Source organism: Venustampulla echinocandica, assembly GCF_003357145.1.
Source record: "Venustampulla echinocandica strain BP 5553 chromosome Unknown scaffold_8, whole genome shotgun sequence".
NCBI classification, from domain to species: Eukaryota; Fungi; Ascomycota; class Leotiomycetes; order Helotiales; family Pleuroascaceae; genus Venustampulla; species Venustampulla echinocandica.
Window position 1 is genome coordinate 455,521 of NW_022474213.1, and position 19,005 is coordinate 474,525.

At 46.1% G+C, this 19,005-nt stretch overlaps 5 protein-coding genes across 5 annotated transcripts; 4 read left to right on the forward strand and 1 right to left on the reverse strand.

Annotated features, from left to right (window-relative positions):
- Positions 1-382: 382 nt before the first annotated feature.
- On the reverse strand, positions 383-1,669 carry BP5553_08514 (uncharacterized protein; the record flags this gene model as incomplete). The annotated part of the gene is made up of 1 exon (XM_032017137.1): positions 383-1,669. One exon carries the CDS (start codon positions 1,667-1,669, stop codon positions 383-385), a length of 1,287 nt encoding a protein of 428 aa, XP_031866568.1.
- A 1,055-nt stretch (positions 1,670-2,724) lies between these two features.
- On the forward strand, positions 2,725-3,598 carry BP5553_08515 (uncharacterized protein; the record flags this gene model as incomplete). The annotated part of the gene is made up of 2 exons (XM_032017138.1): positions 2,725-3,164; positions 3,394-3,598. 2 exons carry the CDS (start codon positions 2,725-2,727, stop codon positions 3,596-3,598), a joined length of 645 nt encoding a protein of 214 aa, XP_031866569.1.
- A 5,943-nt stretch (positions 3,599-9,541) lies between these two features.
- BP5553_08516 (uncharacterized protein) lies at positions 9,542-10,423 on the forward strand (the record flags this gene model as incomplete). Its single annotated transcript, XM_032017139.1, has 3 exons — positions 9,542-9,649; positions 9,794-9,904; positions 9,959-10,423. 3 exons carry the CDS (start codon positions 9,542-9,544, stop codon positions 10,421-10,423), a joined length of 684 nt encoding a protein of 227 aa, XP_031866570.1.
- Positions 10,424-13,755: 3,332 nt separating this feature from the next.
- BP5553_08517 (putative B-cell receptor-associated protein) lies at positions 13,756-14,612 on the forward strand (the record flags this gene model as incomplete). Its single annotated transcript, XM_032017140.1, has 4 exons — positions 13,756-13,776; positions 13,892-13,983; positions 14,040-14,183; positions 14,237-14,612. 4 exons carry the CDS (start codon positions 13,756-13,758, stop codon positions 14,610-14,612), a joined length of 633 nt encoding a protein of 210 aa, XP_031866571.1.
- A 955-nt stretch (positions 14,613-15,567) lies between these two features.
- BP5553_08518 (uncharacterized protein) lies at positions 15,568-16,976 on the forward strand (the record flags this gene model as incomplete). The annotated part of the gene is made up of 2 exons (XM_032017141.1): positions 15,568-16,804; positions 16,888-16,976. 2 exons carry the CDS (start codon positions 15,568-15,570, stop codon positions 16,974-16,976), a joined length of 1,326 nt encoding a protein of 441 aa, XP_031866572.1.
- Positions 16,977-19,005: the final 2,029 nt, after the last annotated feature.

Sequence of the window (19,005 nt, forward strand, 5' to 3'; positions counted from 1 at the left end):
TTCGACGCACCAATTTCGGCTACTTGGCGGCAGACGTGAGTAAAGATGGTGATTTCATACCGTGAGCAAGTTAAGAAGTGGTTCTTTATCCCGGCTGCGTGGTCAGTTGCGTGGTTAGTTACGTAGTTAGTTAGTTAGTGAGCAATGAAGTGAGTGAGTTGCGTAGTGAAGTACGTGGTGGAGTACGTGGTGGAGTACGTGAGTTGAGTGGGAATGGCTTCAAAATTTCCTATTTGGGACTCCAGCTGCTGCTGAAGGAAAGTGTTGGTGATCAGTATGGCTGGGAGATTAAGGGGTAAAAGTGGGTTTGGTTGAATTGTTTTATATTCCTCGATTCCACCCAAGTCAGTAATTAATCAAGGAAATCAAGATATTCAACATCTCAGGAATCGAGCACCGGGTTTCTTGCAATAAGCAAAGAAAAATAGCTTTGCAACTTCACGAACTCCCCGCCGTTTTCTGGAGCGTCATATTCCATGGTCCACTTCCGATACCTCTTGTCAGTCTCCTTGCTGTTCAGAGGTGGAATACCGTGTCTGTAAACACAATGCCATGCGTCTCGATTCCAACCTCTCGCATCGATATCCGGGTGCTTGGTTGAATCGAAGGTCTCCGGGAAAGCGCTTCGATATGCAAGCGACAATGGGTTGTGCGCCCTCATGATCCGGTACCATTTGTTCATTGAGCTCAGCGTATCGTGTCCTTGCACGTCATCGAGTAACAATTTCTTGAGTTCATTCTCGTAAGGCGAGTTGCCATGCAGCTTGTCTGTATACCAAGAGCTGAAGCGGTCCAGGCGGAGCATATTTGCTGTTTTCGTCGGCAAGACATCCAATATGCGCTCTACCATCATGAAGAGGACGTCAAGGTGCTCCTCGATTCGTTTACCCTGATACCGATCTGGATCTGCCCGCAATCCATAAGGTGTTGTTTTCCTCATGATCCCTTGTGCATGCATAAATGCCTCGCCCATCCTCAGGTTCTCCCGTTTTCCCTCGAACATCTCCGTAGAATACATTCTAGCCATCTTCACGTTCCGGATTTGTAGGAACAGCGGGAAGATAAACTGGTAGTCCCATTTTGCCCATGGGATTTCTCCTGCCCATGGCAATAAATCGGACTTGTTTTTGATCGACCGCTGGGGCTGGGCATCGTCGAACCAGCTCGTCTTCGTCGTATGCCCGAAAACTACCCAGAGAGACATAAATCCCTTCGCCCCCTTGAGTATCTCAACAAGGGCTCGAACTTTCTTGTAAAGACAGATGATTTGGGCACTGACTTTTCTATGCGGGGCCCAGATCCAAATTTGAACGTTTAGGCTATGCCAAGGTAGGTCACAGAAGCCCCTGGAAGTGGCGTCTGATAGGTCCTCTAGATCCCATTGCACTCCTTTAGTGGTTTTTGCTTTTATCCACGATTTGTATCGATATTCTGGTCTGACAGATATTACTATCGTGTCATCATTGTAACCAGAAGGTACTTCGGCGGCTACTTCTGCGTAGATTTTGCGGCTTGCAAGGAGGATTTCCTGGTCTCGTGAGAGGTGATTTGGTTTCCTGGGAAGCGACCGGCTGACATGTAGCTGGGGTGAGAAGTGCTTCCATATCATTGTCCGGACCTCTGCTGGTAGAAGGGAGAGCATCCCGAGGTTCGGATCAGTTATTTCCATGTTGGAAATTGAGCAAAACTAGGGTGTTTTGAATAAGCTATGATTCAAAGTGTGTATTAGTGTGCTCGTCGCCCGAGGACAAGGTGAATAGAAGGGTTTGAAAGGTAACTTGGTATCTGGTTGATTTGGTGTTAGAGAAATATGGGTAGTTGTGAAATGCTCTATTGTAAAGTGTCGAATGTATCTGTTTGAATCAAAATTTGGCGTGGAATGGTTGAAGATTTATGGTGGCTGGTGTGCAGTCATACCAATATGAACTGCGTCGGTGACTCAGCTCCGTCACTGGCAATGGTATGGGTACTTGAGTCAAGATTATCTGGAGACTTGCACCTCTTTGGTTCGTGCTTCATCTGAGACCAGAATTGGGGAGACCAGACTGATTTATATTCTGCCTAGCTTCAAAGTACTCAAGCTACCTAGGTTTTTCGAAGGAGAGTTGGGTTGAACTCCAGGTGGCCCAAAAAGGAAAGGTCGTCTGACCATTGCAAAGAAAGTAAGCTGGAATTGATGGAAAAGACTCACGCATAGATAAGCGCAGGACCATGGTTACTGGCAAGTGTTTCACGATATTTTAATTCCATTCAACACATTTCAAAGCTTGGACTGATGAGTGGTGATAGCGTTATATTCAAACGATGAACTTCCAAAACCCAATGACCGAGTCCAGATTGAACGCAAGCCAACCATAAATTTTTAACCTAATGACTCCAAGTCATTCAAACACACTATCACAATATAAATAATCGAATTCTCCATTTGCAACAGAGAAATCACTGATCTAAGCCTCGGAAAGCCTCCAAACAACCACCAGTTGTCCGGAGAATGGCATGGGCATGGGAAGGAAGGCACGTAAATTTCGTCTCTCCTCGCAGCTTCCCTTAACTTCAATAACACACTCGTGAAGTTGGTGGGCCAAGATTTGTTTTGGATTTCTCGCTTTCTTGATCTCTCTTCTGTTTCTTTTCTGACAACACTTTTCGAAAACAACACAACGCCCGGAACGTAAAAATTCCCTTCTTTTTCCAAAGCTAAGCACGACTAGGATACTATAAACCATGGATTCCTTGCAAAACCTTCCCTTCCACGATCACCCTTCGAACGTCGAGTCGTTCCAGACATCCTCGATTTCAAATCAATCTTTGATTGATTTATTGAACGGCAAGTTGGCAGGCGGCGTTGACACGATAGAACTTTTGCCGGATCAGGTCAGGGAGATAATCCAGGGCCTTCAAGAACCGAAAAAGTTCCCGCCTACCGATGAACCAGAATCGAGCGCGACGAAGGAACTCACAGTTCTGAAGCACCATTGCCGGCTAGGTGACTATACGGGTCGCGTCTTCAACGACCGAAAGTTACACAATACTGACGCCCCTTTACCGAAGCTCGCCACGGAACTGGTCGAACTCTTGGGAGAGGAGTATGGCGCGTTCTTGGGCGAATTCGGTACAAAATTCTGTTCGCTAGAAATTTCAGGCGCCTACAGCTATTACCTAAGGTAAATCTGTCTCCAATATCGAGCTTCTATACTACTTGAATACCTCGGTTTCATTGAGATATTCGCGTAACTAATACCTCAATTCTAGTGAGATATTCATACAACTTAAATATCTCAGTTCTAGTAAGATATTCGTACAACGAGGGATTCCTTCTCTCGCTTCTGCCACTTTCCATTCGAGTCCTGGACGATGTACCTGTCTGTATAGTAGCACAGTACCCGACTCCAGGTTTCCAGCTGCTGTATCTGGCCTTTGGGGAGTATTTCGGGCAGCGCCTCGAGATCCAGAGAAATTCGTTGGACCAGGACGTCCCATTTCTCCACGATCACAAGTTCTCCGGCTTCTCCATGGCAGACCTGATTCTGAGCAGCATAGGCCTGTACCGCGAACTTGGCCATCGCTGAATCTATGTCTCATCTTGCCTGGTTCCTAGTATAAACCCTCCACCTTTGTTTTAAGATTTACTAATTAACCAGCTGTTGCTAGGTTACTAGCTTCGATACAAAGTCTCTATACGGTCCCCTACGCGTGATGGGATTTAGACGATGGTCATAGTACAGCGCTCAGGGTGTCAAACGGTGGTTGTAGTACGGTAGTGACGGTCCTAGTGTGGTGGTACATACACGACGTGCAAGGTAGCAGCTAAGCTATACTATTGCTTACAATAGTAACATCCTATCTGAAATATAGGAAGTACCTTACTCAGATTTACTGGCAAATGCGCGTGGCGCAGCTATGATTCAGGGTACTGTGTCGCTGGACGAAGGAAATGAGGAAAACTGCACTCTCATCCTACCAGGGATGCAGCATAAGCTTGGTGCGTGGTGGGAGAGAGTTGTTGCGCGGGGGCAGGAGACATCCGGGTTCGTGCACCTCATCACTGACCAGCTGTTTACCAAGGGGGACTCGGAGCTGCTAGGAGTGCAGTGGAAGAAGACGCGGCAGGGCCCAAGCACTTCCAAGCATCACAGATCCAGGTATGAACCAGAGGATCAAAGATTGGATCACTAACTCGAAGTCAATCGCTGACCATCCATCAATCAAAGTGGCTCGGAGGAACTTTTTGAAAGGTGTTCATGATAGTCGACATGTATTTATGCAATCAAGGTCATTCAGTGACTTCCTGCGTACTCATAGCACAATTGCACTCAATCCTACTACTCCAGCAGACTTTGCTCGATGTGAGAAAATTGATCGACTTATCCAAGAAGAAATGATCACAACTGAGGATTATGAAGTTGGCAGATTTATGATGCGCTCTTTCCCTTGGCAGAAGCTACTTCAACGTGATTAGCCTGGAGGTTCGAAGTTTGATTCTCAATAATATATTACACTAGGTGGTTTGATATAGATCATAGGATCATGGATAGTTTGTTCATAGAAATATTTTGGGATCAGGTCTTTCAGATAGGATTTGTAGTTGCATAAATGGGGATCATTACTTAGCAGTTTCCTTTCCTTTTGTTATTATAGTTATCATCATTATTTAGCCTTCAGACGTGCGTAGTCGCACTATTGCGTTCAGGGAGTTGAAAATGGTCGGAATTCATCATGGCAGCCTTAGGCAACCATACTGCATGCCAGGCTTCAACTGTATTTAGCCGGGTCCTTACTATCCTGGACCTTTCTCTCTCTTACATCAATCAATCTACACCTTTACTTCAATCAAATCCATCTGAATTCTAATCCCACCTCAAATTATCTACTATCAATTCCTCATGGCGCTACTGGACTTACCACGAAACTTCGCCGCACTATGCTCCCCTGGTTTGTTGGCGTCCAGGACGATGAGAGTTCGCTAGAAGTTGTGGTACCTAAGCCCTGTCTACTACCCTCCTCCACCTGTGCCTTCGACTCCGCCAGGCGGCCGGGCTATGAACCGCAACACAGTCAAGGCGCGCGCCCGGCAGGACATGCTAAAGGCAGACCCAGGAAAATGGAAGCGCGAGGTATATAAGGCACGGTAGCGGTCATATATGCGAACGCGGAATCTGGGAAATCAAAACCCTCAAGAACAAGAAGGTACGCCCCGTAGAGGCGCCTATAGTAGTGGTGCGCTACAGTGGGTTATATCCGGAGTACTAGCGTGTAGTTGTGTAGGCGTCCAAGCGTCCAGGCGTATCTAAATAGTCAGTCAATGGATCTCCTTCCAAAGCTTCCTGGCAACATCCGCAACGAGGCCCATTATTGAATGTCCTAGAAGCCGCTTGTATATATATTGCTGCGACTTGGTAGGAGTGGGCCACTTTTACTACCCCATGGATCTCGTACGGCTCATTCACGGACACACCCGGTTCAAGAGTGTGATCTGGGTCCGTATCTATCCTATCCTCTGCTGACAGCTGTTGATAGAGATCTGGCTCCACCCAGATATAATCCATGGCCACGACCATCACCTGACCTACCTCGTGTATTGCGGCAGTTGACAATATCAGATGATGAGTCGGGATAAAAGAGTAGTATTTGGGATTCGGATATAAGCTTTTGGATTTGAATTCGAGTAGATCAAGGGTGAGGTAGTATGAACGGAACAGGATCGGCCCGGAAATGTCCCTTTTCGAACTAGTATTTAGCTACAAGGGGTGGGAGGTCGTGGATCGGTCGATCACCGGGAGTGGAGACAGTGTCAGGAAGTTGAACTTGAATATCTCAATCCTGGTGAGATATTCACGCGATATCGGATTTATATCTACGTACGAGTCGTTGGGCCTTACAATACTACCTAGGGAAAAGAGTTTTGCACCAAAGTCGCCCAAGAATACGCTATAGAGGAGGATAGTGGCGGGCCCATGGCGCTAGCCATCGAGGATATTATATATCGCATCCGCAACGAGGCGTGCGCTGATGGAAAGTCTAACTATTAAGATGCACTGCTATAGGCGCCACTGCGGGGCATAGCTTCAGGCCCTCATACGCTGTTAGCCCAGGCCTGCGCCTACTATAATGTGCCACCATAAGCAACACTATATAGCCTCGCTCCAGAGCTTATTGCCCTATAACCGAAGCCTAGAACCTACTGTCGCCGCGTCCCTTAGGGCCTTCCATCAGGCCTGCGCCCACTATAGATCTAGATCACGACCCTGCTAGAGAGAGGCATCCGGGTGGGCACCTAGGCGAACGTCGTATTTTCTACTGTGACGAGGCTCTGCGATTAGAATTTAGAGTTACCCGACTAAATTCATACATGATCGGGCACCAGGAGAGTTCCGGTTTAACCAACAGGCGATTTTGAGTGCCTAGGATTGAGACATTCTGCCACAGTAGCAGGCCGAAGGATCGGTCATACACAGGCTGTTCAAGTGGTAGTTCGACTCCCCACTTAAGAATGAGATATACGAAGAGTTCGATTGAGTATTTCGGAATTAGGAGGTCAGGGCGGTATATAAATGAACTGTACGCTGTGATTAGTTAATCAGGAGCCTCGATTCTCGCTAACTGGTAAAGGGGAGCGAATTCGTAGACTCGCTTAACCTATAGTGCCCATAGGCTGTGATATTGATCCGCAGGGTCCTATAATATACGGTTAAGGAAAGGATAAGGAATAAAAGCTAGGTGTAAAGGAAAAATGGAAATTGAGGTTGACTAATATACTTCTACTAAACACTTCTACTAGTTCGCCTACTACTAAACCAGGTAATTACCTCTGCTTCGATTTTAGATCGGGATCACCCCTACTTCTAGTATCAATATACATGGGCTTAGATCTAAAAGCTTCCAAATAGCTACTCACCTTTGATCTACTCGAATTCAAATCCAAAAGCTTATATCCGAACCCCAAATACCACCTTACCCTTGATCTACTCGAATTCAAATCTAAAGGCTTATATCCGAACCGAAGGAGATTCTGCGCCGGAGTCTCCATCCAAGAAGCCTAAGAAGCTGCAGGACCCGAAATCTCCTGTAACGGCCAAAAATCTATATGTGAAAGCGGTCTGGGACCTTTTTGCGCAGATCGAGCGGTTGGGAGGTAGGAATATAGGTAAGTCACTTACAACTGTGCAGGAAATGATCCAGACGGTGAAGGTTGAGCTCGGAATCCTTGAGCTCGCGGAGCAGACCGCGGTGGCTGCTTCGGGGAGCACAGCAGAGTCATAAACATCGGGAGCACGCTTAGAAGTATACTTAAGATCCAAGGCAAGTACGACGAGGCTAAGCAGCTATTTGTGGCTAGGGCCTATCAGCCTTTGTAACTCCAGCGCTGTGAAATCAACAGATTCGTGTGCGCGGCAAGCAAACATTATGCCTCACAAGCTACCGCTCCAGTTGCGCCCTCTCCCGCCTGCTATTGGGCATATATACTTACGAGGGCCTGGGACTTGTCGTCCTGGTCCCGGTTCCTGAGCAATACGAATTTCTCAAAGCGCCTGGTTCACGGCATAGATATCGAATCAATTTCCGGCATGCGGCATACGCACCCGACAACAATCCGTTGTTTACGCTGTATGCTTGGGATCATGCCGAAGGGGGGATACATCATGGCCTTGCGCACAACGCTTGTGCTATATTTGCAGACAACCGTATCAATGGCTACTTGAGCCGTGCCTGTACTGGCGAGTCGGGGTAGCGGGGTGGTACCTGGATCTGACCTCGGCGGCTCCGACTTTGACGTCTTGATCGAACCCATCACAACTGATATACTGGGGGCAGTTAGTAGGGAGGAGGCTATTTTCCCCTGCTGGGCCCGCCCGCCCGAACTTATATCGGCGAGCTGGGGAATGCGATCTGCGGGGAGCGCGGGAGACGGAGATCCTGGGAATGCGGAACAGCATCTCTGGCCGGATTGCAGGCGCGAGCGGAGCTTGAACGGGAACGTGATAAGTGCGCTCAGGAATTCGTCCGGGAGCGGCGCTCCTGCCTTTGCATACTTCCCCTACATTATTATATATAGAGTTGATAACAGCTATTACAGCACGGGCACCGTCGGATCTGGTCCTGGCCCTAGGGGTTTGGGTCACCAAATCTTCGAAAGCTAAGATTGAGCTATGCCAAACCTCGCCCCCCGTCCGTAATATACAGCATACGGAATCGGAAAACGACGCGTCACGTTCCGAAGCAGAGGCACTTGAAGACATAGTTCACACGGGCGTGCTTGGTAGACACGTTGACCATAGCCAGGCTGCACAATCCCAAGAGCGTAAGATTATGGAGAGGGTTGGGCCATCTGCTTTTAATGCCAGTGTACAGGAATTTGTGTGCATTATATTATAGTTTCTTTTAATAACAACTTCCTCTCTCTGGATATTCCTGCTACTAAGAAAATGTGTTTAAACCGCTCTAATATGAATGATCCTATTAGCGATGCATAATGGACCATCTATTATCAGCATACATTATTATTTTGATCATCTCTGAGAATGGATCATCTGTTCGATAGCTGACGTTTGCAAATTGCGTTACCCTGGTGAGCCTCGTGGAGGGAAAGAGGCCAGAGCGTGCTCTCAAGCGGTGCCTCTGAGCGCGACAGGAAGGGGAAGGAGAGAAGGAATCCTTCGGGCCGGAGCCCGGGTCTATTGTCTACCTCCGTACAAGAGCCGCACGTTGGCCTCACCCGTCGAGAGTTCCCAAAGGTCTAAGCCCAGATTGTCGAAATATCGCAGGATTTCGAGGATATAACCGGTTGCGCCTTGGATGATGGGCTCTGGGGATGGAGAATCGGCCCTTATCGAGCCATGGTGCTGATTTATGTACTTCAAAGGATGCGAGCTGTTTCCCAGGCGTTGGGCTGATTGGACAAATTGCCACGTGGTTGTACGAGGCATGTATCTAGGTACTTGATGATCCTTTCTACAGTTGGAGGGCGTGTGTGTTTCACACAACGATCCCCTGAGGCTCACTCTCATAGCGCATGATCAAGATAAATTAGAAGCCTCTACTGAGTGCAAACCTTGATCCCTTAAGTGGCATAGTTAAGTGGATTCAACTTAGTTCGGAGACCCTTTAACAATACAACGCAATTTACAACGAGGAGTGACTTCGAATTAGACGTATTTTTTGAAACGGACAGCGCACTACACCAGCTAGATCATGCACAATTAATTGTACTCGGATCCTTTCTCTCGGTCTGTTAAGCCTTAGTACTTGTTTAATCACGCTATATTGCACCTGATATGTAATATTTTAGGGTCCTCTGGGCAATCCGTTAATTCCTTCCAAGATCTTTTCCTTCCTTAGTAATATTCACGGCGAAATTTCTTCTTAGCTCCTATTAAAAGAATAGAGAAATGATTAATATAAAGAGTCCGTCAGGACCCAATTTCGAGGGCTATCTCAAAACACATCTCTTACTGTCCTTTCAACACCTAATCTTGCTATAGCTTGTTAAGATTCATTTCACTTCCACATCAGTCTGAGCGACGATTTTGAAATAGTCTTCACAATGACGTACCTTTCTCTCCTCGCTATGGCTGCAGCTATTCCTGCCCTTCTGGCCTTCCCAACCGAAAGCAACCCTCTTGAAGTTCGCGAAGACCCAACACCCACACTCGTAAGTAGAATCCTCTGAGCAACCCCCCCCTTTTTGGCATGATGCCCTATGCGTGAAGTGTCATCCTTGAACCCTCCCTCTTCACTTTCAGATGCTATAACGCATATGGAATCATAAGGCAATACTGACTCGGATACGTAACAGGGTGATTACACAGGTCAGAAGAGTCAGTATGAGGACGGATCTGGCACCTACGTTAGATCAGACGACTCGTATACCTATCGTCCATCTGGAGACTACTGTTGGACAGACACTGTCAGTATTTCCAGCGCAACGTCTCAAAATCGCTATACTGACAAATGTATTTAGTTCTTTGTAACCAAAGAAGATGTAGCCCAAGCCTGGACCAAAGCCGACACAGAGGTCGACTGCGCAACTACCCAGTCGTGCTCTACTTCAAGCATCAACTCAACCAATGCATGCATAACCTGGACGTTCGACAACCATCTCGATGTCTCAATGACCTGGATAAAAGATGTCTTAAGCGTAGGATACAGCGTAGGATTCTCATACTCCGACCAGAGGTGTTATTCATCCACGAGCAGCAACACCTGCACTTGGGACGACAAAGCTTGCCACGCTACCTGGACTAGCAATGTTAATTATAAAGTCAGCGGTTATATCCGTCGCCGATGCAATTATGTTACGGGCGCGAAAGAGCAAACTATTTGGAGTCACGACTATACGACTATAGTACCAGCACTGAAGACAAGGCTCGGATGTGGAGCGTCCTGTTCGGATACCTCGTATCCAGCCGAAATCCCTCCTGTTTAAAAGGTGACTCAGAACTTGAGTAATTCTTAGAATAGTTTTGACTAACCTGCACCAGAAGGCCGAGGGTTATATTTGAATGCATCATATCACAGAACAGAGGACGTACTTTTTCCTTTGCCCTTTTCACATGAACCTGCTATATACATTCAATCTGAGCTTTCATCCACACTTTCAAAATGGGGATATTTTCTATTCTAAGTATCTGTCAGAGATTCACTGTCTTCCTCTTTGGGCTTATCTCCCACACATTCTAATATAGCTTTGTCCTCAAATCCCTGGAGAACTTACCTCTCCAGAGAGCTCAATTAATCCACTTCTCTCCCCATACCTTGACCTCCAACAGTATTTGAGCTATCAGCTAAGAATATTTTTCAATATTATATAGTAAAAGCTATTACTTTATCGGGATTGCTATTACACTACGAACGACTATTCCTACACAGGCTACACCCGCTACACCCGCTACTATAGCGACTAATCTCAAATAGTGCGTATTGAGGGCGATTTTCCAAAAGTCGGGGGTTCACCGCCAACAACTTACCCAACACCTAGAAAGTAATAGGGCCTACGTAAGATCGAAAACTAAGACAATCACTTACTACCTTGATATAAAATACAGATAGCGATCTTTCGCTGCTGATACAGTCCCGACCTTTCATTCACCTAACAATCTTTAGAACCCCTTCGCGATGACTATAACGAAGAGTAAGTAAGTGTTAGAGAACAAATGAAAGAGGGAAGGGGTTAGTAGGAAAACAAAGACGTTGCTAAATCAAGCCTATAAACTAGGAAATCTCCGTAGTATTAATATAGCTTTGATAATTTATAATTATAGTAAATACCCTATATTTATATATAGAAAAATAGTTATTTCCGTTAATTATAGCTAAGATTATAAAGCTCTCATTAGTTTTAATTATTTTATTAATATATATATAAGAAAATATTATATCTTCTTCCTAAGATTTTCTTAATTTTGAGAAGAACGAGTATTAAAGTATAGACTAAAGAGGAAAATAATAACATTAGAGAAAACGTAGGATTTCTTATAAATAAAAGTAGCGTTTATATTTAGATTTAATTCAAATGTCTACTTTTCAACTTATTATATAATAATAAATTAATCTAATACTTTCTACTAGCTTATTAACTATTAATTATATATTTGACGAAAACGGCTCTTGATCATTACGGCTCCATCTCGAGCCTTGCTCACCTCCAAGACTTTTGCTATCATTTAGGCATTTCTCGAAGACTGTGAGGCATAGACTCGCAAGTGACACTCCACGATCTCAAACACTGCAATATCCTAAGTCCCAAAGAGGTTCCAAGAAATCGTGATCTCCAACTACAAATAGCCCCCAATGTCCTCAAATTTTCAATGGATCAGTCTTCCGACTCAACTCTGAAGCACAAGTAACTATGCTTCCCAACCAGTATCCTTTGGAAAGCAAGAGAGGAGCGGCCCCTTCTCCGGGGTAACTTTACAAAATGTAAGAAGATTATGTTTTCAGCGAGAGGTGTATAGTCTCGGGATGAGAATCGCAAAGCCAAGAAAATCCATCTCGGTCAACAGCGGTTAATTAAACCCCGCAGAGCGCCTCCAACTAGTGAAAAACGTCCCGACGAACGTCCTCGAGTATTTCATTGTAGTATGTCTCGCTTTCAACTGTATTTAAAGAAGAATTTCGCAGTGGGAACTACCCAAACAGCCACTCTCGATCACAGATTGTCGACCTCAGCATCGTGTCGACAAACCACTCAATAGCGACCTTGTACCGTACTCATGAAGCAAAATTGTATGCTCACCATCTTCCTTAGAAGAACAACTTCCAGGATCCGTCAAGGCTGACAACAAGGGTACACTTAACAGCCATATCTTGTCCTCTAGAGAAGGCGACGCCGTCGGCTGGTATCCTGTTTCCAGCAGGTCCAATTGCCAAATTCTCACAGGCCGCCGAATACTTATTCATTACAGACCCAGTCACGGTGTCTGCATTCGCTTAACATATTCAAGTTCATATAAAATAACACAGCTAGCAAAATCTATTTGTCAAGAATTCTAAACGACTCAGATCAAATCAGATCTAAGCGGGGGGGGGATATTTTCCACGTCGTTATATCAAGGAAACGGCAAATATGTCAAAGTTTGGTCCCAAGTTTGAGAAGTGTTCAATAATTGGAATAGCAGACGTTCCGAACTTGCTAGCATTCGCCAAATAATACTCTTTCTTCTCTTCATCTCCTGCGTAAAGCACAATCTCCAAGTAGTCCCAATCTATCGGGGTATTTACTAAAATCCCCGGGAAAGGCTTGAGAATCCGAATCATCATATCCACGTGGAACATTTGGGTAATTAAGATAATAGGATCCAATTACACGAGTTCCTGGAAATGGGGCCGTCCTCGTAGTTCACGCCAAGTCAAACGACTGCTCATCCCAACTATACGCCCTCTTCAGACGACTCGCGAAGAGGAGAAGTATTTATTAAAGCGACCGCAAGGATCGGAGTTATTCGCTCTATTACACTCGGTATTACCTGACTAACCTTTATTGAGTCGAGATTGCGGTATTCTTCTACGGGGCTTATGAGAGGCTCCAAGGTAGATTAGGAGGTCAAGATACTGCTAACTAGGTTAGGAGGGCCGAGGAATATATGCCGCAAAGAAGGGACGGCTAATACTACTAAAGCTTCGCTAAAGAATAATGAACCAAGGTAGGGAGAAGAGGAGGGTTAGGTAGTTAAATATTAAGGAGTCGGGATAGGGCAAGCAAAGGACGAGGACACCCTTTAAATATATCCTTAAGGGTTGTGTAGGTTAAGAGGGCGAGCAGATTTTTGCTTCTCGAAAGTCGAGTAAAGATAATAAAGGTCAAAGAGGATCGATTCTCAATCAGGATAGCACACAAGCAAGGGTGTGGGGTGTGCAAGTAAGGGGTGCGGGGTTAGCTAAAAGCTGGTTCTCGCCCGCTAACGGTTATTGGAAGCCCGCGTGATGACGTTGTCGTTGGAGGGAGCTGCGCATCAAGCTTTCTGTGCGTAAAAACAACACGCAACCAACGTCCACCGACTCGGACTCTCCTACATTTCAACCTCAACTACTCTATTCTACGATATTGCGCATTGCCTAGCAATCACATATACCTCTACTCTCGTGCGTATCTCCATCTTGATCTCCATTCCGAATTACGAGAGACTCCGTGCTGCATTCGCGAGTTGTCGAGAAGAGCTTGGTAGCCTGGTCAACAGCAACGGCAACTGATCGTTTCGAACAGAACACGATTCCGTACAACATACTCCTTGAGAATACAAACGTCGTAAATCCGGCAATATGACGCTATACTACAGCCTGGTAAGTTGTGCTCATATCCATTATCCGCCGCCGATTCCAGACTCTACTTCATCGAGCTGGAGACCATCATCCCTGGAATGCAATGAATACCGTGGCTAACACTATGCCGTGCTAGGTGTTTGTGCTGCTGGTGACAGAGATGGCTCTCTTCATGCTACTCATCGTACCCCTTCCATTCACGATCCGCAGGAAGATGTTCAACTTCATGTACGCCCCCCTTCGTTCCACCTACTTCCGCAGCAACGTACTCACAGTCTACCTAGAAGCGAGAGCCCGTTGGTAGCGAAACTACAATATGGAATGAAGATCACATTTATCTTCATCTTAATCCTCTTCATCGATAGCGTCAACCGTGTATACCGTGTCCAAGTCGAGCTTGCAGAAGCGAACAAGACCCAAGGAGGCGGGTACGTATTCCATTCCCCGCATATTCCATGACCCCAACTGAACAAGCCAGCAGAACCGCGGTCCTCGGCCACGAACGCATGGAAGTCCAAGCCCGAAAATTTTACTCGCAACGCAACATGTACCTCTGCGGCTTCACCCTTTTCCTCTCCCTGATCCTCAACCGCACGTACACAATGATCCTTGATGTCCTCCGCTTGGAGGAGAAGGTTAAGAGCTACGAAGGCGACTCTGCTGCTGGCGGAAAGGAGGGCGAGAAGTTGGCTAATGCCGGAAGCCCCGGAGAGATTGCCAAACTGAGAAAGCAGTTGGCCCAGAAGACCCAGGATTTCGAGACTTTGAAGAAGCAGTCTGAGGGCTTAAGCAGGGAATATAATAGATTGGGTGATGAGAAGACCGAGGCCGATGTTACGCCTAAGAAGGACAGGTAGATCATCTGTTGGCTAGGCCCGAATGCGATGATTGGCTTGTATTCATGAGCATGAAGGGCGACTTGAGACATTGGTGAAGGCAAGAGGTATCATGAAGGGGTAGATGACATATGATTTGTGTTGCTGGATGATATGGTACGAGCATATTTTTGGTGGATTTGGGGGCATTGCAGGAGAAAAGAAGTGTTTTTCTTAGGCGCTTTTGGTACTGTACGCTTTAGGTTGCGGTTTATAGCGTCTAAATGAATGTCTTATTCTCAGGGTTCGTGTACTAGTGTCATGGATTTGCTGATTTGCATAAATATCAGTTCCAGCTTTAATATGATCTAGTGTTCCTAGTTACCCGTGGCTACGTTTTTATGTTGAAGTACCACCTCTATATATCATCTTGAAGTCGTTACGGCCAATACTTACGGCTCCAAGAATGCAACATATATACAATCCCTGTTCTCCTGCACAAAACTGGACTCTATTTCCTTTTGGGTTTCTAAGAGTTGTGGATAACAAAGAATTTCGTTGGTCGTTCAACCAAATTTGGAAGGATCTAGGTGTGACTCCTCACCTAAAGGTTCTGGTACATTCAAGGAGTTATAAAATTGCTTCCTTTGATATATAATATCTCTTTAATTGCAGGACTAGTTAAACTCTCAGTACCAATGCCCTATGTATAACGTCCTACGTTGCTCAACCTGCATATATAGTTTCAACGAAGTTGAGGATCAACCATATGTCTTGCTTGTTCAAGTAATAGCCGGCAGTCACTGATTACTTGCTTTGATATACTCATATATTTCCATCATGAAAGACCCTTCATACCTTCTCTATGTACGCGCTATCCAACAAGTCATCTCCAACTAGTCCCAGGAGTACTGTAGGATTGGAAGAGATATGCTACACGCCCTGATTGCTCTCATCTTACCTCTTCTCTTGCAATCTACCCTCATACACCTAGGAGATGGACTGGAATGATGCAGCGTATGCAGCACAAATTCAGCGCCAAGAAGAAGAGCGGCATAATCTGATAGTCGCAGACTCCCAGCTTGCTCATGCCCTGCAGGACTGGGAAATCTCTACCGCCGGAGCCAACACCTTGCCGAATGCCCAAGCAAGACATCATCAAGAAACACATCAGGCATCGGCGAATATTACGAATGGCGCCAGGCAATCTACCCCTCATAATCCCTCTACAAATTTGCCTCCACGGCGAGGCCGTGGCCGAGGCCGCGCCCGGAATAATAGATCCCGCAGATCTGGCCCACAAGTATCTCAATCTCCGGCAAACGCCAGGCCAGCAGCGACGTTGAATAACCTTCCTGATATTCCTCTGCCAGCGAATGGTGGCCTGGCGGCTTCAAGGTGGGCTGAGCCTAACCAGACCCAGGGAACACCCACGCCAGCCATATCTTCAACAAACCGATCTAGGGCTTCAACGAATGGTGGTTTGGGGGCTTCAAGGTGGTCTGAACGTACCCAGACCCGGGAACCACCCACGCCGGCCAGATCTTCAACAAACCGAGCCAGAGCTTCAGCAAACCAGGCTCGGGGTTCGATTAACCAGACTCGGGGTTCAACTAATCAGGCTCAGGCTTCAAACAACAGACCATCACACTCATCTTCTATCCGGTACAACCTACCAGGCTCGTACCCCGTCGAACAGAACTTTGTCAGCGCGGCGGCCGTTCCTCCAAGGGCTGTCACTCCTCCAAGGGCCGTTACACATGAATGCAACATGTGTCTGGACGATGTAGAGCAGCATAACATTGCAAACCTGAGCTGCGAGCATAATTGCTGCCGTGACTGCTTGGTCACTATTTTTCAAAATGCAACAAGGGACGAAACCCTCTTCCCGCCGAGATGCTGCGCTCCTATACTCCTCGAATACATCAGCCACTTGCTGCCGGGTGCATTAGTCTTCCAGTTCATCGAAAAGAGCAAGGAGTGGGAAACGCAAAACAGGACTTACTGCTCGAATAGCACATGCGAGGCCTTTATTAGGCCGGAGACTACACTCGAGAACTTTGCCAACTGTTTACGCTGCGAGACGCTGACATGTACCCAGTGCAAACAACCCGCACACTACGACGATTGCCCCCCGGACAGAGCGCTCCAGGCAACGATGCAATTTCTTGAGCAAAGCAATAACATCCAGCGCTGCTACTCTTGCAATACTGGCGTGGAACGCGATGGTGGATGTAATCATATGACGTACGATCCACCCCATCCGTTATTTTTATATGAAATTAAAACGTAGCTTCTTATGCTAATACGGGGATAGCTGCAATTGCAAAGCGCAGTTCTGCTATCTTTGCGGGCTGCCGTGGCACCAATGTAACCATGGTATTTTCGAACCCGGTCCACCAGTAATCCGAGAGAGCCAGGCATTAGATCGGCCTCTGCCAAACCAAACTGAGGCAGTAGGAATGCATGCTCCGCGGGTGATTCAACAGCCTCAATTTTTCCAACAGCAGCTGGGATTTGGCGGGCCCGTCGGATTGTTCGCTCCACCAGTAACGCAGTGGGACCAGGCAATCAGCTGGCGTTTCCCAGAGGCAGCCGATGACGACGGAAGGAATGGCCCAATTGAATGTATACATACTGTCATGGCGGTGTGGCAGCGATTCGACTTGTGGTATATTACCGCAGGAGACGATTGTCCGCGGTGCAGAGTTTTAGACACTACCATTTGGCAATGTAGGAACTGTGGATGGAGGGGATGCCGGAACTGCGTACATTGGTCGAATTTTTAGACTTGATTAGCATGAAATATAGAGGTTAGTACAAAGAGATGCCAAAGGGTGCTCGGGGATGAATGGCTCTACAATGCCAATAAGTGAGTTGAGCTGTCTTCGAAAAGCTAGCATTTTGGCCCCCTCCTTTAGAAATTCTGCGTTATTAGAAAGCTCCACAGGAGAGAATCCGTGATGATGGTCTCCCTGAAAAACTTTGATGGTTGTCACAAGATGAGAGGATCATACCATCTTTCTACCATATGTTAATTTTATTCAGCTCGTCCGATTGTTTTTAATCTACCTTATTTATCTTCAGGTATGCTTCCATTAACAAGTGTCTAAAAGGTTATCGATGACCAAACAAAGCTACGAGGAATCCCAAATAGATACATGCCTTACGCCCATGTTCTCCATTATTGCAAGGGATATAGCTAGTAAGTAGAGATGATTAAGGCTAGTGGCATAGCAGAATAAGATATTCCTCACTCTAGAGCTACTTAAAATACAACAACTTAAGTTAAAACGTGAGTCTGCTTCGCATCTTTTAAGCAGGCACAAGTTAGGCAAGCAAGCCACTACAAGGGAAAGCTGCCCCAGAGGAAAGGAAAGCACTATGAAAAGCTTATTTGTACATAACTACCAACCCCGAGTGGGAAGTCGCCTCATATAATGAACCTATCACTATAGGTTTGATTTTACTTCTGTTTTTCAATACCATAATATTATATTTTATAAGAGCCTACTCTTTGTGTTAACCGTATCCTTATACCGAAAACTCTCTATAGCTGTAATTGCCCAAACAATAATCTACAGTCTATAGATTTATGCATCTCTTTCCACATAATCAATGTCAAATATATGTTCCCCCGTATATATCTAGCAAAAACCCTAGGAGGTATAGCGACTCATGAAGTTTCAATTCGCTTAAGCGTTTTGAAGGACGAAGTGGAGGTTGATTTCGGTGAAGATGTAGCTATTGATCGTCAAGTGTAACAGGATATGAGCGGTCCGGATTAGCCTTCAACCAAATTCTCCGTAAGCAAAGCCATCGCGCCAAGATGGTTGGTCCACTTCCCGCGCCCGGGCCAAGGCGGCCGTTGTTTCGATATGATTATCTACCAACCGCTAGATAACTCTCTATGAATGAATCGGTTGAGAGCCTAAAGGTAAGGTAGCTAAGGGGACGATAGGCTTGGGCGGTGCTATAGGTGCTGGCTCTGCTACAGTTCCTTCAAATATTCGACCAGCAACTAAACTATCTCGAGCTCAAGTGGGAGCTCTCCGAGTTCAAAACGCAACTCGACTAGAATTTTCTAGTCGTCCTGACTAGACACACGGTAGGACATATCGTCATCTTGACAAGCAGTAATTTCTACGTGCTATAGTGACCGGGGAATAATTCTGTATAAACCTAGGTACTATAAACTTATAAATTGACAGCTGACCGTCACTTGACAGCTAGACTGTCTATTGATAGCCAACTCTAAATTTGACAGAGGATGGTCGCTGAAATTATATAGTAATATTATAACCAAAAAAAAGAAACCTGATTTTGTTCAGCGAGCTAACACGATCGTTGGCTGGAGCTTTAGGTGATCCGTCAGCGATCTTCAAAGTGGAGTATATAAAATTGATGCTGGTTTGTCACCAGTCACATGGAAATC